The sequence below is a fragment of the Sturnus vulgaris genome, chromosome 9 (genome assembly GCF_052056855.1).
Source record: "Sturnus vulgaris isolate bStuVul1 chromosome 9, bStuVul1.hap1, whole genome shotgun sequence".
NCBI classification, from domain to species: Eukaryota; Metazoa; Chordata; class Aves; order Passeriformes; family Sturnidae; genus Sturnus; species Sturnus vulgaris.
The window spans coordinates 29804138-29826905 of NC_142251.1; the positions used below are offsets into that span (position 1 = coordinate 29804138).

At 46.2% G+C, this 22768-nt stretch overlaps 2 protein-coding genes across 3 annotated transcripts; one reads left to right on the plus strand and one right to left on the minus strand.

Annotated features, from left to right (window-relative positions):
• Positions 1-1569: 1569 nt before the first annotated feature.
• Positions 1570-14377, minus strand: TDRD5 (tudor domain containing 5). Of its 2 annotated transcripts, XM_088170329.1 has the most exons (10): positions 14355-14377; positions 13700-13938; positions 12266-12775; positions 11339-11469; positions 9141-9346; positions 8293-8499; positions 7220-7286; positions 6069-6269; positions 5056-5215; positions 1570-2029 (listed from the first exon to the last, which is right to left on the minus strand). In XM_088170329.1, the coding sequence occupies exons 1-9, from the start codon at positions 14360-14362 to the stop codon at positions 5060-5062; spliced, it is 1725 nt and encodes a 574-aa protein (XP_088026455.1). In that variant the 5' UTR covers positions 14363-14377; the 3' UTR covers positions 1570-2029; positions 5056-5059. The 2 variants fall into 2 exon arrangements, with proteins under 2 accessions (XP_088026455.1, XP_014730326.2); XM_014874840.2 differs by lacking the exon at positions 14355-14377 and having other exon boundaries at positions 1572-2029; positions 13700-14097.
• Positions 14378-16951: 2574 nt separating this feature from the next.
• NPHS2 (NPHS2 stomatin family member, podocin) lies at positions 16952-22690 on the plus strand. Its single transcript, XM_014874725.2, has 8 exons — positions 16952-17228; positions 18832-18935; positions 19792-19864; positions 20166-20248; positions 20516-20719; positions 21066-21121; positions 21948-22026; positions 22412-22690. The coding sequence occupies exons 1-8, from the start codon at positions 16952-16954 to the stop codon at positions 22688-22690; spliced, it is 1155 nt and encodes a 384-aa protein (XP_014730211.1).
• The last annotated feature ends 78 nt before the right edge of the window (positions 22691-22768 follow it).

Below are 22768 nucleotides of genomic sequence, written 5' to 3' on the forward strand. Positions count from 1 at the left end.
CTTGCAGACAACATGTGAATGGCAAAACCTCAAAGAAAAAAGAAATCCTGATCAGTTCAGCATGAGGAAAGGTACATGGAATAGCAGCAAGGCCCCGGAGCCCACCTTCAACACGTACCCAGGGTGCAGAAAGAGTGATGTGCCCAGAATATGCTCCCTCCATACCCAAACTGGCAGGTTTGGGAGTTCCCAAATCACGGGGATACTGTTTAGCACTTGCTGGATCCCGCCCACAAATTTGCTGCTACCTTTCTACACACATGTAACTCCCAGTATCTACACAGCACCTTCCAGACCCCATCGCATCTCTTTGGGGACCCATTCCCAAAGCTCCCAGTTACATGCCCAGGCAGCCTGGGGGCCTGCTGCACCCTAGGCAGGGAGCAGGACAGAGGCAGCTCCTGCTGGGCACGGGGAGCTGCGCTCTGAGCAGGATGTTCTTCAGCTCCTCACCTCCCTCGCCCTCCCAAGCCCCCAGCCAAGAGGAGGCTGAGGCTGCAGAGAGCTGAGCACTGGCCTCGGCTGCCACCTAGCAGTGACCCAGCAGCAGCAGGGACACTCCGGCAACTCTTCCAAGTTCAGGCGCCTGCCGCAGCCCAGGGAACAGTAAAAGAGGATCTGGGCATCTTCTCAGGACACCAAAGGTGGGGTTCACCTCCCTGAAACCAAAAGGGGGTTCTGCAGCGAAGGGTGAGCTCTGAGCAAGATCAATTTCATTACAATGATGGGGGACAAAAATGTGCAGTGAGTGCCCCAACCCAAACATGGAATCAGAGAAGTCAGGAAACCTCTGAACCTCCTCACAGGGTTGGACAGCCCCCACTCCTTAGCATTCTCCTTCATTAGCTTTCCCAGCAGCTGCTTTCTAACCAGCTACAGATTTTTGCTTTTTAGCTGTTTCACATCCCAAATCACCTTTAAATGCTGAAATTAAAAAAAAAAAAAAGTGAAAGAATAGTACAATGGTTTGTTTGGGTTGGAAGAGAGCTTTAAAGATTAACTAGTCCAGTCCACAAACGTCTTATGCTGGACTTTTACCCATTCCAGTATTACAGCTTTTCTTGGTGGTTTGCAGAGGAAGATACCTCTGGCATGGTTGCATGTGGGCAAAGAATGGCCCTTGAAGCCCCTGAAGATGTGAGGAACGCTCCAGGTACCACAAAAGCAGCTGGATGCCAGCATTCCTAACCAGGGAACTTCTGTTTTCACAGCTTTTCTCTGCCTTAACACCCATTAGGATCATTTGCCATGGGCAAGGAGCTACACAAACACGGTCAAGCTTCAGGCTCTCTCTCACTGGATTCCTCATAGTTTTTATTCCATATCTTTAAGATGAGATTCCCGACAGTTTATACACATGACAGTCAACAAATCACAGCATCATCTTCTTGGGAAGGAGGTTTCTTCAGTCCTCCTCACAGCAAGGAGTGTGTAGAGCAGCCACTGTGTTAAAAACCAAAACCGCATCCCCACAAAGTCAAAACAGCTCATGCACTGAAAGGAGGGAGGGATGGGCAGCCAATTTCTCTCTCCTAAACTTAAGGGATACATAAGACAATGTGACACTTGGATATTCTCCTAAACCATTATATTAAAGAGCAGTAACTCAGTACACCACCGGTACAACAAAACCAAACAATTTTCCTGAAAGTAAAACTAACATTTATCACACATGCTGGGCACACCTGAGAGGTCACACTCCAGATTTTTTCAAGGGATTAAACATTTCTGAACAAAAAAAAACAAAAACAAAACGACAGCATGGTCATACAGAGAGCCTGTGCTGCTCCAGACAGCCTTCCTTAGCAGCAGCTCCAGCTTCTCCACTCTTTCACACCTTCCTTCTCAGGCTGGGCAGCCACTGGAAGTAGGCATGGGAAGTGGCCAATCACGCAGCTGCCAACACTACAGAGAGCAGGGCAGGAGGGACACACAGGTCCTGAGGTGGCCCTTGGCCACAGAGCCCAGAGCACCACAGAGGCCCACCGTGAGATTCCCAGGAACGTCTTCGTCTTCATGTTTTCTTCATCTGCATAAAGAGGAACACAGAAAAGAAAGATCAAATCTAGATCAGACAAATCCAAGAGCTCCAGTTTTGACTGAAATCCCTTTTGCCTGGACCTCACCAGGTCATGGAAAGAAGACTTGCTACTGCACACCTATTTGATGAGACTGACATGGTATAATGCAAGGACCTCTCTCCTCCTCTGTTCCACCTCCACTTCCCCAGAGGTGGGAAATCAGATGTGAATTCAGTAGTTTTTGTCTAGGGAACTCTAGAGAGAAAGTTCCAAGGCATAAACAGGCACTGCCTCTGGCAAGTCACTAAATCCACCTTGTAAATCGAGCAACTCTTGTATGGATATTGTAAATTCTTCCATCATTTGGAGGATGGAAAACAAACACCCACACAGGGAACTCACAGGCTTTACAAAATGCTTTAGTTCCTTACGGCTGAGAGACTGGGAGACTCAGTATGAAATGAACACTGGAGTGGAGAAACATACTTCTGCACACAAACAGTAGAAAGTCTAGAAAAGAGAACAAAACCCAACACTGAGAGAACTAACCCTCAATTCATTTGTTCCCATTAAACAATTAGAAATCCATTTTGCTGCACAACGGTCAACCCGATACACTGCATCCAGCTATTTATTATTGTGGCATCTCCAGCCCACAGAAACACCAACATTTCCATCTGTTCCAGCAGCGCCAGCCTTAGGACACCCAAGAGTGGCTGCAAAACTCACAGCACAGTATCAGACTTTCTGTCAGTCAATTTTGACTGATGAATCTGTTCATACTGTCAAGAAGGCACAGCATGAATGGTGCTGCCATGAATCCAACAGTGGAATATACAGCTTCAAGTTGGACCCTGCTGGAAAAACTTTATCTGATCTGGGTCATCTTGCCTCATTTCCGCTGGTTGCCTGGAGTAAAAAAGAGGAGGTGTAAAGGTCTTCTACGGACTTGACTAAGACAGCAGGCATTGAGGACTCTCCAAGAGAATGAGGTGTCTGCAAATGTATGTAAAAAAATCAAGAGGGTGCAGTTAGTGCACACTCAGCTCATTAGCTGCCTTGATCTTAATTATCTCTCAAAATTTACAAAGAAGTGGGAGGTCAGCAAACAGATAATTAAAAAGCCAGGACAACAACACTCCACAACAATAATCCCCCAGTTCCCTTGGCCAAAGGGCAGCTTTTCCTCCACAGCAAGCTGGAAAGAGCCATGGATTATTACAAGACACAATACACCCTCTCTTAGCAAAGAATGAACAGCTGTCTCATCTCTGAGCAGCCCCACGCAGAACCAGTGATGGCAATGACAGAGGGAGTTTCTGCAAGGAGGCAGAAGCTGAGTCAGAGGAAGCCTCTCTGCATTTTTGCTTAACAACTCAAATTAAATCTACATTTCAGGGATGTTCACTCATGTCTCAGACACAGACGAAAGCTGATGTTTGTATTTTTTAACTCTGTGTGGAGGAGAAAACTAGTGAAATGACAGACAAGCAGCAATTCAACCACAGCTGCTCAAAAACTGGGTACCTGCTCTCCAGGCTGCTTCTGTTGTCAGGGCACAAGGGGACTGTGAGGCACTTCTGCAGCAGCAAGGATGGCTGGGCAGCAGGAATCCAGTGCTGACAAGATGCCAAGACAGGCATCACTAGAGCCCAATTAGCCAACTACTCTGCTGGATACCAGCAGCCCACTGAAAACCTCTGCTTAATATGCAGGAGTGTTAGGACAAGGTTATAAGATGATTTTTTTCTCTTCTTGCCACCCACACCATTCTTACTGATGGACAGGATGCATTCACATTCCTCTAGTCTTCAAATCACCGCCTATGTCTGACATTTACAAATCTTGCTTTAGTCAGCTAGGTAAAGAACTCTCCAGATTACTGCATTTGAAACACGAACTCAGATTGGCGGTCTTCCCCACACTACCTACTTCCAAATACATACAATAGGATGATGGTTTGTGTTTTTCAGTTCATTTGATAAATTGACAGGGCAAGAACACTAATATCCAAGACACAGTTCACACAGTTTCTCTAGCACAGAAACCTAAGTTGGCTAGAAAAAAAGCTAGAGAAAATGACTACTTTACAAGTTACTAGCATTACACTTGCTTTTACTCTTCTTTCAGAGCAGTGTCAGAAGCAGCTCCAGAGCAGGCCCACTGCTGGACACTTCAACACCTGACATTGGCCTGAAAGGTGTTTTGGTCCCTGTAGGAAAATGTCTCATGAAAATAGTACAACTTGAGTAACACAGAAAAAGGGAGAGAATCACCTGTACACAAGTGCTCCAGGTGTTTCTAATGGTATTACCCTAGACTGCACTCAAGACCTGGGGTTTACTCCCTGCATAACCTCTCTATTCAGCAGTTAATCAAACTGTTAAACAGCCAAGGGCATCTCTTTGAACATGCTCTGAAACCCAAGGTGTAAAGCATACACATGTGCTTCATATTCACCCTTCGAGTTATCTTTTTAACAAACCTGTAGTTGTAGAGACCCTCATCCCCAGCAACAACCAGGACTGCAAATCACTTCCTTTCAGGTCAGTTTAGGATGACCAAGACCCTTTACTGCAAATATTCACCACTACCACTTGTGGTCTTTTCCTGCATTTACAGACTACTACCCTGAATTATTAAACATCCTTTGCCAAACCCCAGAGATGTAAGAGGAAAACACACTTCCTTGGCTCCCATGGGCACAAAACCATGGCAATGCCAAGTCAAACTGATCACAAGAATCTGGCACTGCTCTGAGCTCTGAGAGTCCACTCTCAAACTGAAAAATTATGGTGCACATATGGGACGTCAGAGCACACAGACTCCCTGAGGTCTGCAAAGGGATCAGAGGACAGGCAGCTAGAAAGGTATTTATGGTCCACATAAATAATAGTTTTCATATTATGTTTCTTCTTGCTTTTTATAAAAGCAGAAAACCAACTCCACAGAAAAACTCCACGGGACTAAAACAAGACATATCTGCTGAGGCCTGGAGTTGATTTTATGGCATGACAGTTGTGCCAGTTCTCACCTGGTCACAGCTCAGCCCCATCCAGCTTCAAGGTTGCTGTTTCACTGTCTTCATCTTGAGATTCCTGCTGCAAGCAAAGGTCTGGCTCCACTACTCTAGGATTCCCCTGCTTTCCACTGGGCTGAACATACAAGGCTGAAGGATTCAGTTTCTCAAATTCCTAGAGCAAATAAAAACCATGCCAGAACAGTAAAAAAACTCTTTGTTGTAACAACCACAAAGAATAAAAAGGATTCAGAAAATCTCTAACAGGTCAGCAAATGGATGAAGGTGCACAACACCCAAGAGTTAGCTCCAAATTCTTGCACAAAAGGCCTTATTAAGAAAATCAACTCCTCTTTTGCCAGCAGCAAAATTTCTCAGCAATGCCCCTGTTCCCCAAAATTGGGCCTACACATGCAAAAATACCATCACAGGATCCAATCCTGCCAGAACATGCATTCTGCATCTGCTGAATAAAACAGGCACTCCAGGCTGTAAAACTCAGCTTTCTGCTGAAATACAGAATTGTGGCAGTACCTTTTCATGGGTTTGCATAATCCACACAGTTCTTACTGGAACTGAGCAGAGACATGTAAACAATGCCACAGGTAAGCCTAAAGCACAAATGATCTGGCTTACAACTGGTGTGACAATAGGCAATTACTATGGTTATGCCATCCAGCACTGTACATTTCACTGGCAAACTATGGCAGTTTGTAAACCATTTGACATGTATACATATCAACTTTTAATTCATTTCTAGAAAACGGGCTGAAAACAGCAGTTTGTTCTACTAAACAGAACATCTCTGTTGTACCATCAGATTCCACCTTAACCAAAAAGCAAGCTCTCCACATAAGAGTTAGACACTATGAGATGCAGTCACAAAATGGTAAGTTACAGGAAAGCAGGGAATACCAATTTTTGCACTTCACAAAACCACTTGCTTCAAGGTAAGAATCCTCCCATTACAGGCACCCAAACAGGGATCCTTCCCCTTCTCTTTCAGCAGCACTAGCCTCTCTCCTGACCTGAGAAGGGACGTTCTCTCCACAGACATCAGCATATCCCATATCCCTCAAGACAGAGTGGAAGTAGACATCCTCCTTGGAGGATGTGTCACACAGGAAGAGGTACAGAACGCCATCCACGTATTCATCCACAATGCCCACAAGTTCCTTGAAGCGACAGAGATGCTTGAACAGGAGAATTGCTGCACTGGACCACGTACCCTGAAGAGGAAACAATGTAAGTTGCCATAAACAGACCAATATCCACCACCTGAGACTTTTCCTTGTGGTGGGCACTTGTCAAGAGCTAACTGAGCTAGGCCAGGCTAGTGACAAAAACAGGAAAGTCAGGCAGACAAGCTTCCCAGCTTGAAACTAAACCAAACTACCCCAAAGCCTGCAATTCTCATTACACTGGGAATGCCCTAAGTACCTGCTTCCAAACATAGTTCCATGGCATTCACCAGTGATTTTATCCCAATTGCCTAAAATACAGTTGTTTGTTGGGTTTTCTTTTTGAATTCCTGGAATCACAAGACTTTACAAACATTAAAAGTATCAAAAGTCATTAAGATGCTGCTAAAGCCTCACCACAAGGAAAACTGTGATTAACCCTCAAAATACAGGGTAAATAACTTTTTAAAAGCAACATCTTTAAAAATACACAGGCAACAACTCTGCTCACATGCTTTCCTTCAGAGATTGTACTTCTCAGGCTTCTCGACCAAGAGGTTTCCCATCACAGAGAAACTTTCTTATGACCTCTATAACTCTGGCTGTGCTAACTTCATCAAACCAACTCACTTAAAGCTCTGTTACAGAATAAATTTTTAAAACAGGGAGCTTGAGCTACCAAGGCTTCAGAAGGACGTTGGGGAACCATTGGCAGGGAGAGGAACAACTTTGCTGTGTTGCTTAACAGTAGCCATCTGTTTCTGCAAGAATATAAGCAATAATGCTCTGATGACAAGGAATGCAGTGAAAGGGTGGTTGCTTGCAGAGCAGATACTCACCCAGCACACTCTGCTGAACATAACAGAACTAATTCTGCTGTAAATATCAACAGGACCCGACTTCATCCAAATGTCTGCCCTTGGCAGGACAAAAAGACAACCTCTATTTGATAACTCCTCTACGTATGTCAATAAACAAAACTGCAAGTGGACACGTACCTCCACAGGTTTTACCCATGCCAAGGAACATGGGATGGCCTGAGCAGGGAGCTTCAAGTAGTGCCACCTAAAATATAAAGCAAAAGCATTACAGCAAAAACAGGGATAAATCAGCAGAAGAGCAGAACTTCCTCCTCTTTAGGTTTTACTACCAGTTAAGGAATGCAGAAGCATACATTGGATTGTTCACTCATGACTAAAACCCAACAGCAGCTTAAGAAAACACTCCATATCCAGAGAATAGGCACAGCAAAAACAGCAATAACAACTGGTCCCTTATGCATTCCCTGGCCCATCAAAATCCCTTGTGGTGACAAAGTTACAGACATAGAACCATGACTTTTGAACCAAAGAATGCCGACAGCCAGGCGCAAGGAGAGGCAAGCAAGAGGGAAGACACAAATATGGAAAATATGCTGAACTGCAGAGAAAAAGTACCTCTGACATTGCAAAGAAGTGCCACTTGGGGGATGTGCCTTCAGGAGAATGTGTATATCCATTCATGCAACCCAGGAAAGAGCATTAGGGAGCTTTCCCCAAGGTGACAGACAGGCTGAAGAGTGAAGGCAGACACAGGAAAGGATTTAGCAGTGTACCCCAAGGGCCACTGCTGGGTCCACTATTGCTCAATGTCTTCATGATCAGCCTGGGTTTTGGTGGAGAGTCTACCCTCAGTCTGCTGATGACACAAAACTGGCAGGAGTGGCTGATGCCCTAGAGGGTCAGGTTGCTATCCAGATAGATCTTGACAGGATAGAGAAATGGGCAGACAGGAGCCTCACAAAGTTCAAAGTCCTGCACTTGGGGAAGAACACCACCATGCATCAGCACAGTGTGGACCAGCTGGAAAGTATCATTTTTACCAGGAGAGTGACCAAGTACTGGAATGGGCTGCCCAGAAAGGTCCTGGAATCTTCATTCTTGGAAACATTTAAAAACCATTTCAGCATGGTCCTAGGCAGCCTGCTCTAGACAGCCCCACTTCAGCAGGGAACTTGGACAGGATGACCTCCAGAAGCCTAATCCAACCTCAGCTGTTCTGTGATTCTGCCACTCATGTGGAATTCACTTACTTGAGGAATCTCAGCCAAGACTTCTGGACAATTTGGAGGTGTCCATAGTCTGCATAGAACACCTCTACCTCCTGGTCATTGATGACACGGTGGATGATCACACGGTACCACCACTTGCAGACCATGACACAGCAGAGCTGCCCGGGCCGCACTGCAGACTCAGGCATGATGTATTTATCAGAAGCAACTTTATGTGAGTAAACGTGTCTGTAAAAGATCACAGTGAGAAACCAGGCTTAGGAGGATGCAGGAGATGAACAAGGAGAAATATACAGGGCATCAAAAGAATCCTGACTTTTCAAAGTTCCTATGACATGAATTTGCAGGAGTTGTTTTAATAGACCCATGGTATCTCTGTTCTGCCACACTTAAAACTGAAATGGGAATCAAATGGCAACCCCAAACTTTTAACATTGGAACGATACTCTTGGTGTCCAACAAAAAGTTAATTAATGGGGATTAATCAGAGGCTAAACACAGTTATCCTAATCATTACTTTTTTACCATTACCTTGACATATCAGCATTTCTGAAGTAAAAGCTTTAACTGAGCACATTAGCAACAGCTGCACAGACAAGACAAAGGAACCCTTCAAACTCCTTTTCATAACCCTTCCAGGCTTACAAAGTTCAGAACTGCTAGGACATAGACAAACCACAGGAACTGCTGGTGACCACACTTATTGCTTGTTAGTTAAAAGGAATAGATAAGCATTTTGAGTAGTGTTTCAGGACAACACCAGCATCTCTGTACCAAGTAACAAAGCCAGCAGTGCCCATCGCCAAGAGCTGGTGATCACCAGTTCCCTCAGCACAAACACCCACTGCAGTGTCACAGCATGCTCCCACCTCATCTCAAACATCAGATCCTGCAGTTTATAGGATGCTTCTGTGCTGCAGATGTGGATGTAGAACTGGCTAGGAGAGACAACGAATTCCACAATGACTCCCACCAAGCACCTTCTCTTCAGAGGTGGCAAACTGCAAAGGCTTCTGTCCTGAACAGCATCTGGAGGGATTTCTGCACTCGGTGGAAACTGCTCAGAACCTTGATGCTACAAGGGGATAAGTGGGAGGTGGCACTCAGATGTCTCATCATGCACTGAACACACATAATTGGCTTTCCATTAATTTAAAAAATAGTTCTGCTTTCCTGGGGATTTGTGAATTACTGAATATCAGAGAATCCCAACAAATTGCATAAACTTGGATGAAAACTTTCCCTGTGATAGAAACAATCATTTTCACACTCCCTTTCTTTCTTCCCTCCAGTGTTAAGAGGGGTGCAACAAAAATACCTTGCTCATATTCCTGCAAGGAATAAAGGAGAGGAATTCAAGTTAGGTCACATATTTAGGCACAAATAGTGAATGCCAAAAAAGCAAAACAAAATCAAACCCCAAACCCAACCCACTCCTTTGCTAGATTTTACTGAAAAGATATTATTTCTATGTTCCATGACCATGAAAAAGTACACGATTGAACCAGTAAAACTATCTGAAAATTATTCTGAAGTGACAAAAGACACGAATGCATCCCACTTTCACACTAGAGATACTTCCCAAAGACAAAACCAGGCAAAATTTACAAATTCTGTTCTTTTCTCACTTTAGACAAATTTGTACAATCGAGTTATTCGCACAGCTTTCAATTTCTCATTATTCTAACTGCTGAAAACATTATTTCATTTGAAGTAGTATGGACGGGAGCCTTAATCAGACATCAGCTACTCTGACTGCCTCAAGAGCTTTCTTACGTGCCAGCAGACGGCACTTCTCCAATGATTAGAAGTCAAAAATACTTCAATTTTTCTCATTGTGAACACAGTACAGATTATCACTGCACTGTACATCAGGCAATTCATATTCCAGCACACTCCCTGTTGCTTGTATCTAAGTTCTACTGCAAACAATGGGGTTTTGCAATAGTGGCTCTCTTAATCACTTTGTAAAGGTGCAGATCATAGAATCACAGAATATTCTGAGTTAGAAGACACCCACAAGGATCATCAAAGTCCAGCTCCTAGACCTGCAAAGGACCACCCCAAGAATCCCACCATGTGCCTGAGAGCGTTGCCCAAGTGTTTCTTGAATTCTGGCAGGCATGGTGCTGTGACTGCTTTCCTGGTCTCTCCTCTTGCAGACTGAGTAAAGCCTAATGCCCTTCAATTTTTTGGAGCTAGAAATTTTGACTAAAACATTTAAAACATTAAAACAGTGAGTTAACATTTTTGAGTCTAAGAGCAACTGAGGGAATTCTGGCTTGAGCTGCAGTATCACCCCTAAAAACTCCTTACAGTTTCACAAATTTCCTCTGTGTAGTCTCTGTGAATGTGAAAAACTCCCTGCCTCTAAGCTCCAATTTTACAGCTAGGTATAGCCACACGACAAGCTTGGCAGAGGAAATACCTCTAAGCAGGAGGATTTTCCTGAGAAACAGAAGGCCTAAAGATGCTCAAAAGAAAAAACTAAAGGAGGGACAAACATTCTGCCAAAAAGATTTGGCAGTTCAGAGCCTCTGTACTGCTACTCTCCACCCCTTTTTAAAAACACACTGTTAAAAAAAACAAAATAATGGTAATTTCCTACCAAATAGCAGACCTGAGATTGCAGGAAACAAGGTCACTAAGGAACATTCCTCAGCTCTGTCAAACTGGTTGACACTGAAGCCCTGTCAAACAGCAGCAGGGAAATTTCACACAACTCACCTCACAACCAAGTTATTCAAGTCCAGTTACAAGTAACTATACCAAAAGGTATCACCAGTCTTGTAAGCAAGCAAGACAACTCGCTTAACTGGCCTTGGATGATCTGATAGACCTCAAGACAAGGAGACCAGAAAAAAAGTGACTCTGGATGCCACATAAAGCTATCACCAGGTCACTATGAGTCTGGTCGTCTCCAGAGACATCTAAAACAGGTACAAAAAATGTTTGGAAGCAGCGGTGCCTCAACAATGCAAACTCAACAGAAACAAAGATAGTAAAAAGAGTATCACCCCTTGAAATCGACATGAAAAATATACAGATCATTTGTCCAGCCACTTACTTGTTTGAGGTGATCACCCAAATCTACTGCTTGTGTTTGCACTGGCTCTGAATCCACCAGAAGTGCTGCCTGGTGGAAGCTCTCTGTCTCAGGGATGGGTCCCAGAGGAGGCATCTCAGCTGCAGATGCAGCTGCAAAGACAATAATTTGGCTGTTATTCTTCATTCGACTGACACAGTGTTGCATATTAAACAAAAAGGGAAAACATTAAAAAATGGAAGTCTGAAAACACTGGTGTTGTTTTCCTCAGTACTTGTAGCATTAACAGCCACCACATTCATGAGGATGCAGTGTGTCAGTAAGCTAAAACAAAACAAGAATCACTTGCTTTTGTAAGCAAGCTAAGGGTTAAAATCTATTGCTAGAATAATGTTAAAATAAACTTTCCCTTGAAAAGCTGTGAATTTGGCTAGAACTGTATGAGATTATTCACCCTCTCCCATAGGTTTTATGGGAATGATGAAGGCATCTGCAGTCCTGTCTCTTCTGTGGAACCTGTAGCCATGTCTTTCAGGTCAGTGTAAAACCTTCCGTCTCAAAAAGTGTATGACAAAAGCTTTACCAGCCTGCAGAGCAGACATTCAGAAGATCCTTCTAGTTTTTTCACCTGTTCCCTGGAATAACTAGAAATTCCAGTCCTACACACACATTCAGCAAGTCCATACTCAGAATGGGCTAATCCTCTCTCACCTCACACCACAAAACAGTGGCAACGTCCTGAAAACCTTCCCCTTAAATTCTCTGCTACCAAGACAACTGCCTTGTGACAGCTGCTTCTGCAGCACTCAACAGCCCTCCTGTGCTAAACCCCAGGGGAATCAGGACTTCTACAGCAACTGGAAATGCAGCAACGGACACTTGAAAGGCAGTTGCTTGGCTACAGAGCTTGTATGAGCTACACCCGCTTCATTAAACACATCATCTCACCTCGAGGCATCTCTTCTTCCTGAGCCTCACCTCGAGGCATCTCTTCCCCCTCAGCCTCACTTTGCGACACCTCTTCCTCCTCAGCCTCACCTTGAGGCTCCTCTTCCTGTTCTATCTGGCTTGCCATGTACTTCCTCAGCACCACCAAGGAACCAGCCTTTGTCTGCTCAATGACGATGGAATCAGACATGCTCCTGAGGACTTCAAACATGGACAAAAATCCGTACTGCCTGTACTGGAACGCCCGGCCAAAGTGTCTGAGGAAGGCCTTGTCCAAGTCCATGAGCAGAAGCGGTGAGGAGCTCAGCAGGTCCTGCAGCTCAGCCTTCACTGCTGCTGGCAGGACGGGAGTCCTGGCACTCAGAGTTTGGAAACTCTGCGGATTCTTAGAATTCTTAGTGGGAAAAGTAGCATTTGCCTTCATAGCAGTTTTCTTTGATGCCTTACGTGTCTTTACTTTCTGGTTGGCAACCAGCTTGGCAATCCCTTTGGTGGAGTCATCTGCAATGGCTGCAACAGAAAGAAATAAACAGACAACCAGTACAATGAACCATTAAAAGCTCTACACTGGCAAAGCTCCTCTTCATTCCTTTCTTTCCTCTTCTCCACACCTTTTCCAGAAGCAGTTGTCTCCTTCCTAAAACGATCACACTAAACCATGGCTGAGTTCCAGCAACCCTGCCCTTTGCAAACTGGAATGAATTATTTTTAAAAGCCAGCTACCAGTTTTCACCCTCATCCCTAGAAATTCAGACCAGGCAGGAAGGCAGGTCAAATTCTTGAATGCAGGATCACAAACAAAAACCAAGCTGCTGACAGTTTTGCTGGGCAAACAGAACCACAGTGAACTCTCACTACAGAGCACACCCTGCCCAGGAAAGGTCTCCCTGGAGAAAAGCCCAGGTCTTTTCTAAGCTTCTAAACAATTTTTTCTTGTACTACTGTAGCACTCAAAAATCCCCCAACCATTTCACGCTTCCCAATCAACTATTTGCAATTGCCACTTGTCACAACTCTTCCCCAAAGAAAAAGTTTCTTTGATAGAGGCTAAGCTTCCTACGGAGTCAGGTACAGAAACCTTCATACCTTCTCTCAAGAGAGTTTTTGGCTCCTGCTGTAGTCTGCATTTACAGGAAAAGTTACACTCACCAGTTCTAGTGTACCCATAAGGAAATGTCAGTTTCTAAAGCAAGTGCAGAGTGAAAAAGTGTACAAAAATAACTAGAAACATGGGTGACTTTTTCAGGAGGGAAGAGCACAAAAGTGTTAAGAGGCAGATCAAAATACAAGAAGAAATATCAAAGACAATAACCAGAGTCATATGAGAAACAGATTAACAGATGTGTGACAAACAGTTCTGCACATCTGAACATTGCTTCACTCCAGCATGAGGTTCCAAGCAACTCCTCCACCCCTGTGGAAACAAAACCTCACCTTTGAGGATTAAAGTGCCACTCTTAGAAGAACAGATTCGGACAACTTCAGGCATTTGTGTCACCAGCTCCAAGGTGGACTGGAAGCCCAGGTCGTGCAGAGGGAGAGGTTTGCAGACCATGGCCATGTACTGCTCCTCCAGCTGCTCTGGCGTCAGGCCTGCTTTGGCAGCTATCAGCATGGCCCTCACCTCCTTCTTGAGCACCTCCATAAGCGGCGCCTGCTTCGACGCCTCTGTACTAAAGGAGAACACAAGCAAGCAGGTGACAACTTGTAGCACAGCTGCTCGTAATTCCATGGAATTTTAACCTTTTTTCCCACTTAGCAGCTGAAAGCTGGTAGGGGGAGTGGGAAACAGGTTCACCAACAACAACTGTATTCACTTGCCAGCACCCCATAGGTTCAGTACACCCTTAAACCTCTGCCAGTCCAGACACCCTGCGCGTCCATACTGCTGCCCAAGGACACCCCACCCACCGCCGGGGTCAGCGCTCCTCGCAGAAACTCCCGTGACCCCCAAGGCGGGGGTTCGCCCCTCAGCCTCACAGGGTCTCTGCCCCCTACACACACACACACACACACACACACACACACACACACACACTCCTGCTCCCCTCAGCCCCATGCCGGGACCCCCCCCCATTCCCACACGCACAGCGCCATGGCTCCGGCCTCCCCGCGCGCCTGCGCGGCCCCTTTCCCGCCTTTCCGGGGCGCGAGGGCGGGTCCCCCCATCCCCCCGCCCTCCCGAGCCGCCATTGCTGCGCCGCTGAGGGGGAGAGGTCACCACCGCCCTCAGCGCCGAGGCGGGGTGGTCTTTCCGCTCCCTCGGGGCTGGGGACGGCCGGCAGGGAGAAGCTGCCTCTGCCCTCTTAAAAAAAACCCAAAAACTATTGGAGAAGATCTCTGAGATGATCGAGTCCAACGCATAACCAAGCGCCGTGGTGTCAGCCAGACCAGAGCACCGAGTGCTATGTCCAGTCTTTCCTTAAACGCCTTCAGGGATGATGATGTCCCCATCTCCCAGGGCAGGTTGTTCCAGTGTCTAACCGCTCCTTACCGTGAAGAAATTTCTCCTTGGTCCAACTCAAACCTCTTCCGGTGCAGCTGGATACTGTGTCCCCTTGTCCTATCTCCCGTTGTCTGGGTGACAAGCTTGACTCCCACCTGGCTACCACTTCCCGTGGATGTGGTTGCAGAGAGTGATAAGGTCTCCCCTGAGCCTCCTTTTCTCCAGACTGAGCTCCCCACAGCTCCCTCAGCTGCTCCTCATCAGACTTGTGCTCCAGACCCTTCCCCACCTCCATTGCCCTTCTCTGGGCTTCCTCCAGAATCTCCATGTTATAAAGAGTTTATAAAGTGTTATAAAGAGGAGCCTTGTATTGTAATAAGCCTTTATAATTTTTTTGTTCCATCTAAGTGGAAAATCCACAGTGGAAACACAAAAAGTACATTAGGAAAGAGCCACACACAGAACAAGACCACTTCCTTCAATGTAACAATAATACTAGATGTAGATATTAAGAGAAACCTTGTATTTTTGTCAGTCCCATTTGAGAGGAAAATCCACAGAGAAGACATTGACTTTCTTGAGGTCACAGAGTGTAGTTAAAGAGGGGTGCAATGGCTGTTTCCTAAGGGCTCACAGATATCTGATCAACCGCACAGCTGATTTCCACACAGGAATAGTTTTCAGACTAAAACAGGAGCTGAACCTGTGAATTTTCGGACATCCATCAGCACATGCTCTCAAAAAATCTCCTCGTTTCAAAAGTTAGCAATCAAACACATCTCCTAGGCATGGTGGAGTCAGGACCCACTGGTTGAATAAAACATCAGACAAAAACAGTATGTTGCAGGTTTGGAGATGTTAAACATGCCAGGGTGCTTTTGACAAGACACCAACTGGAATCCAAAACCAGACCTGAGCTGCCTTTTGCTGTTGCTGCTTAAAACACCACCTTTTCAGCAGCTGTGGGCCATCTCTGCCAGTCTCATGTTGGCCAAGTGATAAACACCAAATGGAAAAGGTTTCTGGAGCACTTCCAAAAAACATACACTGTACGAATTTATTAATTTCACCCCATTTACACCCAAATTTTCTCTGCCTTTAGCCCTTTCCATCTATCACTTCCCCAGTGACCTGCTGACATAGCACCAGCACAGTAGAGAAGGCAGGCAGCTGGTGCTCCTGCCCTCCCTGCCTGCAATATCCTGACTCCAGGTGGAGCACAAGTCTCCAATAAAATAGGAATCTGTGAAAAAACAAAATCAGCATCTCCCCAGCTGTCTTCCCAGCTCCCTCCAGCCACTCCTCCACACCAGGGACTGGAATCCCTGAGTTCAGCCCTGCCCTACTTTATGTGCCAGGCGTGTCTTTCTGTAGTGTAATTTCTAGCCAGGTGCTGATTTCTTTAATACAGTTAGTGACTTTAAAAGTGTTTCTTTCACAGGTTTCTGCAGATGTCAACACAGGCTGAGCATTATGAAAAGAGAAAGCTCCTATGTTTGCCATGCTCCTGCTGTGGAAAACTAGGAAGGCATTTAGGCACAAACTCTTTTGGCAATTTAGATTCAATAGCTCTAACTGTGTGATAGCTCTCAAATTAACACCCATTCAGGAAAGCTGGGACCAGTTACTTTCCCTCCTTGCTAAAATGTGATCCTAGAGAAAGGGGGGTTGCTGCCAGTGTCCCTTCACAGTGCCAGCCAAAGGGTTTCTGGAATGCAGAGCAGTGTGAGATGGTACTCATCCAGACGTTCACTACAACACCCCCTCTAACCACCCCAAGTAAGCCACTGGTCTCACCAGCAAAGGTTTTTTCACCCTGCTGTCTATTCTGAATTATTCTCCCCTTTTGATATCTTTGGGGCCACATGCCTGGCAGTTACTTTCAGGTAGCTTTTCAACAACCTTGCAGAAACTATCTACTAAAAATCAACAGAGTGCTTCTGATTGTATTTTATTTCCAAAAGCAGGAAGATGCAAAGAGAATGCCCTCCTGGGGTCCACCCTGTCCAGGTCTAACTTTCCTTCCCATCTCCACGTGCATGTGCATGTTGAGAGCAGAGCAGCTGGAAACAGCTTGCTCACTTCACTGTCCATTATGCCTGACAAGCCTGTGATGAACTTGAAACAAGCTTCCTTAATGTGACACCTTCCCTTCTCTCCTCCCCTGCCTGCTTTTCCTGCCTGCAGCAATAAATTTGAGCACATACTCATCCTACTCCCTAGGCAGCTCCTTGGCACAGATGAGGATGGAGAAAAGGGCTCGGAGCTCTTCCAGGGAGTCTCATAGAAGACGCAGGGAGTCCCCGGCTGCACAGAAGAAACAACAGAAGAGAGAGAGCAGCAGAGAAGCTGACAAAGGAAAGGGAGATGTAAAGCAGGAGAAAGCCAAGGAGACCAAGAGCACCGTGGGGAGTGATGGTAGGGTGCACACCTCCACGGTGGTGGACGTGGATGATGTGGTGTCTGATGAAGAAATGGATGCAATGGCTTTGCTGGACAGTGAGCAGCAAGAGGAAGGTATGGCTTAAAGAAGGGAAGGGGTTGGAAAACTGTGGGCTCTTTGTTGCTGCGTGGGTCACAGTATGACTGCTCTCTGCACGGTGTCATCACACCCACCTTGCACAGGTGTGGTTATCCCCAGGATAGGATATGGGAGACTCTGCAGCCAGCCTCCCAGCCGGCTTCTGCAGGCTTGTTAGCACCATCCAGCAAAGCAGTGAACCCGGGTACAAGCAGTGAACCTGGGTACAAGTAGTTACGTTCCCAGCATCCTTCATGCATCAGCTTGCTACTCCACAGTTCTGTTCATGCTCTGGTCTCTTCCTTTTCTTGCTTGGCCTCCTTTAGGCGGATGGCATTGGCTTTACTGCCAGTTCATAGTCCAAAGGACCTCACTGAAGGGAAGAACTGCCCTTGAGGTGCACACTAGCTGCTCACCTGCTAGATAATCTTTAAGAGCAGCTCCTCTCTGTGTGTTTGTTAGGCAACAAAAACATTATTCCCAGCCTGCTACAATAGAAGGGAGCATCGTGATCCTTTTGGCAATACGACTGGGCCTGTTTGGGCCCAACATCACCACAGGCCTGGCAGATGTATATTACAAGAGCCAGCACCACTTGTGCTCTTCCATGCTAGCACCTCTGCTGCCCCAGAGTGACACAAAGGTTCAGACTTGCTCTTGACTCCATGGGAACTAACTTTTCACAGCTTCTTCTTTCTGCCTCCCTTACAGGAATTACAGCTATTGGGCAATTGCTTAGGAGCTCTGGTGACTACACAGGTTCCTGGGATCTGAAGCTTCCTCAGGACCTGGTGGTTCTGCAAAGTATTTCAAAGGCAGAGGGGCAGGGACGAAAGGGATTAAAAATGGGAGGGATGGCAATTTTCCAACTTCACAGCTGGAAATCCTGATCCACTCTCTGGCTCCATCTGTCCTCATGCCATACCTGTTGATTTTTCCCTCAGACAGGAGCACAACAAAGGGCAGCCAGAGCAAGCCACACTCATTCTGGGGATATGTAGAAAGTAATAATAATCTGTCTGACCACCCCAGTGAGCCTCCAGTACCTTGGGATGACTTCTTAGAACACAGGAATATTTTACTGACAACCGGAGGCTTCATCCCACTGCATTAGGGAGCTGGGATGCAACTAAAATCCTATTCCAAAACAACTTGAAATACTCTGATAGAGAAGGGCATTTCAGGTTGTGCATGTATAAAGCTGTCTCTTATTTACAATATTTGTCTTTAGCTCATTTTTCCAGATAAACTTCAGGGACCCCAGCTCAGCAAAGTTGCCCATTCCAGGCCTTTCAATCCTGCTTGGTAGCCCCAGTTCTTCAAGATAACGTCTGCTCTCTAGTCAAGCAACCATGGAGAAGCATGGTTCAATTTTTGTCAATAAAGCAGAGACAAAATCTATCCCTCCATCCTTGCAGCTCCTGGCAATCTGGAGCAGGGAGTGTTCTTTAACTCACCTCCAGAGAGACCCAAGTGGTTCATTTACAATGAGTCCAGGCAAAGGACAGCAGTGAAGCTGATGTGTGCAGGCACTTGTCAGGCTATCGGTATTTCAGGATCAGTCTTCTTCTAACACAGTCCTGTTGGGTTTCTCCCTAGGTGTAAAGTCTCCTGGTCTGGGTGTCTGTGAGTGGCTTTTGACCATCTTGTCTTTCCTGTTCATCATAATGACCTTCCCCATTTCTGTCTGGTTCTGCATGAAGGTGAGAATAGCCATGGGGCCTCTCAGGATTTGGTGTCTTTTCTGGATGTCACACACTGATTCAGCATGTGTTGGACATGAACGTAGAGGGTTTTTTTTGTATAAGGCCCCTATTTATACCTCTTCAACTCATCATTAATTTTTATTTGTCCTTGATTGCACGTTGCTACAGTACAGTGGTCCAACCATTGCCTGTCAAATACTCCTGCTGAAATACCAGCAGGAAGGAACTAAGGTTTATCTTTTTTAAAACAAATTGCAAGTATGCTTATTTTCACTCACATCCCTCAGCCTACCTGGCCCAGACATGGCTGCATGACAGCAGCAGGGTAAATAGGCTTTAAATTCAAAATTTTAAAAGATATTGATCTCTCAGTTAATAGCAGATTTTCCTTCTTCCTCTCATTTTATTCAGATTTATAGCATGGCTACAAGTAGGCACTTGTATGCATTTTGATTCCCACTTCTCAGGAAATTTCACATTCATCAACAAGAATATCAGTATTACAGCTCAGCTCTTAGGATGAGCACGTATTTGCCTTGGAGGGAAACAAGCAACATGAAACATTTTAACTTGGGTAATTTAAGTTTGGCCAGGCTATAAGGAAGTAAAATTCCGGGTCATCTTGGGAAGCTGCTCTAAGCAAATCTCTGTCTGTCACAGGGCTCCTCATATACAAGGCTGGTCAGCAGTTCTGGGCAAAGGGTAAAGTGACTCAGTGACAGGTGATGCCACAACCTGCTGAAATCCTCCCTTTGCAGGGCTTTTCCAGAATAAACTTCCTCCCGTGCTGGTGAGGTTGCTTTTCCCAGTCCTACTTCTTCCTCTCTAGCCTAGCTTTTGTTTCCCTCTGCAGGTAGTGCGGGAGTATGAGAGAGCCATTGTTTTCCGACTTGGGCATCTCCTTCCTGGCAGAGCCAAAGGACCCGGTAAAGTATTTACTGAGCTCCTCCCAGCCACACTGCTCCTCTTCTGCATGCCTTACCAAAGTTCACATGCTGGTGTCCTCCAAGCAGACATGGCCACACAGGAGATGGGATGGTGTTTGTTCCCTTCCTTTAAGGGCCAGTAGTTTCTGATGGATTTCTGTCACAGAAGCAGCCTGAGATTTTGAGCCTATGTATTGCTGTTCTTTTGTAGTTCTGCTAAACCCTCCCCTGTTCTCCAAAACAAAAGAGGTAATTTCTGTAGTTCTGGTGATTACCTGCTGTCTTTCTCTTCCTCCCACAGGCCTTTTATTTTTCCTTCCCTGTTTGGACACCTATCACAAGATAGACCTCCGCCTCAAAACCCTAGAGATCCCTTTCCATCAGGTATGGCTGACACCCCCACTATATATTAATTTTGGGATCTTTTTAATGTTAAATCTTATGCTTGCAACCTTCATCCTTGCAAAGAAAAGTTTGAAAAAACATCTCAAAGTAACCTCTAGTTTGCCCAGGATCAGTCAGTAGCAGAAGTGGAAGCTACAAAGACTTAACGATTTAGCCAGTCTTCATCATTCTCTCAGTTGTGTGCTTTTCTTGGCTACCTTAGAGTTGCCAGAACCAGTTCCATTTCCCCTAATGTCTTCTACTTAGGTGGTGACTAAAGACATGGTTACTTTGGAGATAGATGCTGTCTGCTACTACCGCTTGGAAAATGCCTCTCTTCTCCTCACCAACCTAACCAGCATCTCCAGTGCCATCCAGCTGCTGGTGCAGACCACCACGAAGCGCCTCCTGGCACATCAAGCTTTCTCTGAGCTTCTGCTGGAGAGGAAGAACATCAGCCAGGAGATAAAGGTGCTACTGTGGGGAGAGAGACAGCAAAGCAAGGGGTGAATTAAGGCTCTGCAAAGAAGTTCAGGTGGCCAGTCCCTCAGAGTCACAGACACTGGTTTGAAGAAGGCTTCCACACTTGGAATCAGTGTGGATTCTAGTTAAATCACCCTAAACCCCTGGGGTAAAAACAAATGGGAAGTGAGGGCAGTCATTTTATTTCTGAGGGGCCTTGCCCAGTAGCACAATGAACCTTATAAATCTGCCTTACCGTCCTGCAATTAAAGTCCCTGCCCTGTCTTGCTCCCTGTAAGGGGCCTAGAGCAGGGCTGCTGTTCTCCCCATGCTCTAAAAATATTTGTCTTCATAGGTGGCTTTGGATGCGGTCACAGGCTGCTGGGGGATCAAAGTGGAGAGAATAGAAATGTAGGTAGGAAATGCCTGTAGAAGGGAATTCTCTCTCCCTTTGCAAGTACCTGTCCTGTGCTGCACACTGTTGCCTGCTCCTCTTCCTGCTTTGCCTCTGGCTCTCTCCCTGCAGGTGTTCTGCACAAGGTAGAGCCTCACCTCTCACTTTACTGTTTTCCCTGCCATTTTCAGCCTCTGCCTCATGTAAAATTTCCACATGTAAGACTGTTCTTTCTCCTACCCTGACAGCCAGAGCAGGGTCCTTAGCTGGGATCTCATCACCATTTTGCTGCTGCTGCAGGCAGAGTTTGCACCCAGTTCTGGTAGCCCAAAAGGCACAGCAAGGCACTGAGCTCTGTGTTGCACTCTAGATCAAAGGCTCTGGGGCCTCAGCACTGGTAGGGATGGGCTCATCACTCAAGTCTGTGCAGAAAGGTGGGACTCACTGATCACACAGAGGGACATGGAAGAGAAAGCCAAGCAGTGAATGAATAAATCTGTGAACAGAACATTCCTGTACCTGTCTTGAGAGCTGTCTCCTAGTGGAATCTCTGCTGTCTCACAAAGAGTGAGCCTGCATTATAAGCCTCAGAGACACAAAGAGGTCTCCCTGCTGCCTGGTGATCATGCAAGTGTAGTCTCTAAAAGACCAGGCTGAAAGAGAAGGATGGGAACGGAGGTAGAAGGTTAAAGTGAGACACCGAAAGAGTGACACCCAGGGGACAAAGAATATGAATGAGCTGCTCTGTAGAGACCAACTGAACCCACCCCAAGCCTTAGACTGACCATCCAGTGTTGCCAGGAGAGCCAAGAGCCCAACTAATGCCTGTCTTTACTACCACAGCAACAACGTGCAGCTGCCTGCTGAGCTCCGGCAGTCCCTGGCTGTGGAAGCGGAGGCCCAGAGACAGGCCAAAGTGCGGGTATGCCAACATCTGAACCCTTCTCTTCTCCTTCCAAAGCATTCCTCCTCCCTTTCCCACCTCTGGTTTAAGGTCCCTGGGACTTGCCACACAGGCACACAGCTCTGGGTTGATCTGTTTCCGTTAATTCCTGAAAAAGAGCTGAGTATAACAAGGGGAGCTCAGTTGTGAGCTCTGATGGGCCTGGTAAAAAAATGCCAGACATGAACTTCCAGACTTCTGGCAATGCCAAGAGGTTAGTACATGCTGTGATCTTCAAGGAGCAGGAATGTTATAGTCACACTGACCCTGAAAATTTCACCATGGCAACCTCCCTCTGTAACAAACAGTCCATGCCCCCTCACTCCCAGCCTCACAGAACCTTCCTTCTTCCCCTGCTTGGTAGGTGATCGCTGCAGAGGGGGAAAAGGCTGCTTCTGAGTCCCTGAGGATGGCAGCTGAGATCCTGTCCAGTGCTCCAGCTGCTGCTCAGCTCCGTTATCTCCATGCACTGCACTCCCTCACCACAGAGAAGCCTGCTGCTTTCATCTTGCCCTTGCCTCTGGATGCCATGAACCTAGTTTCTCCAGCTACCCACAGCCCTCCAGCTGTGAGCAGCCTCCTCACAGGCACCACAAAGCTCCCAGAAAACCCAAAAGACAAGAAGGACTCACCCATGCTCTGAGAGAAAGGGTTCCCACATTGCTTCTGCTCAGAAAGGAGCAAGAAGGCTGGCCCACCCTCAGGTTCTGACCTGAAGGCA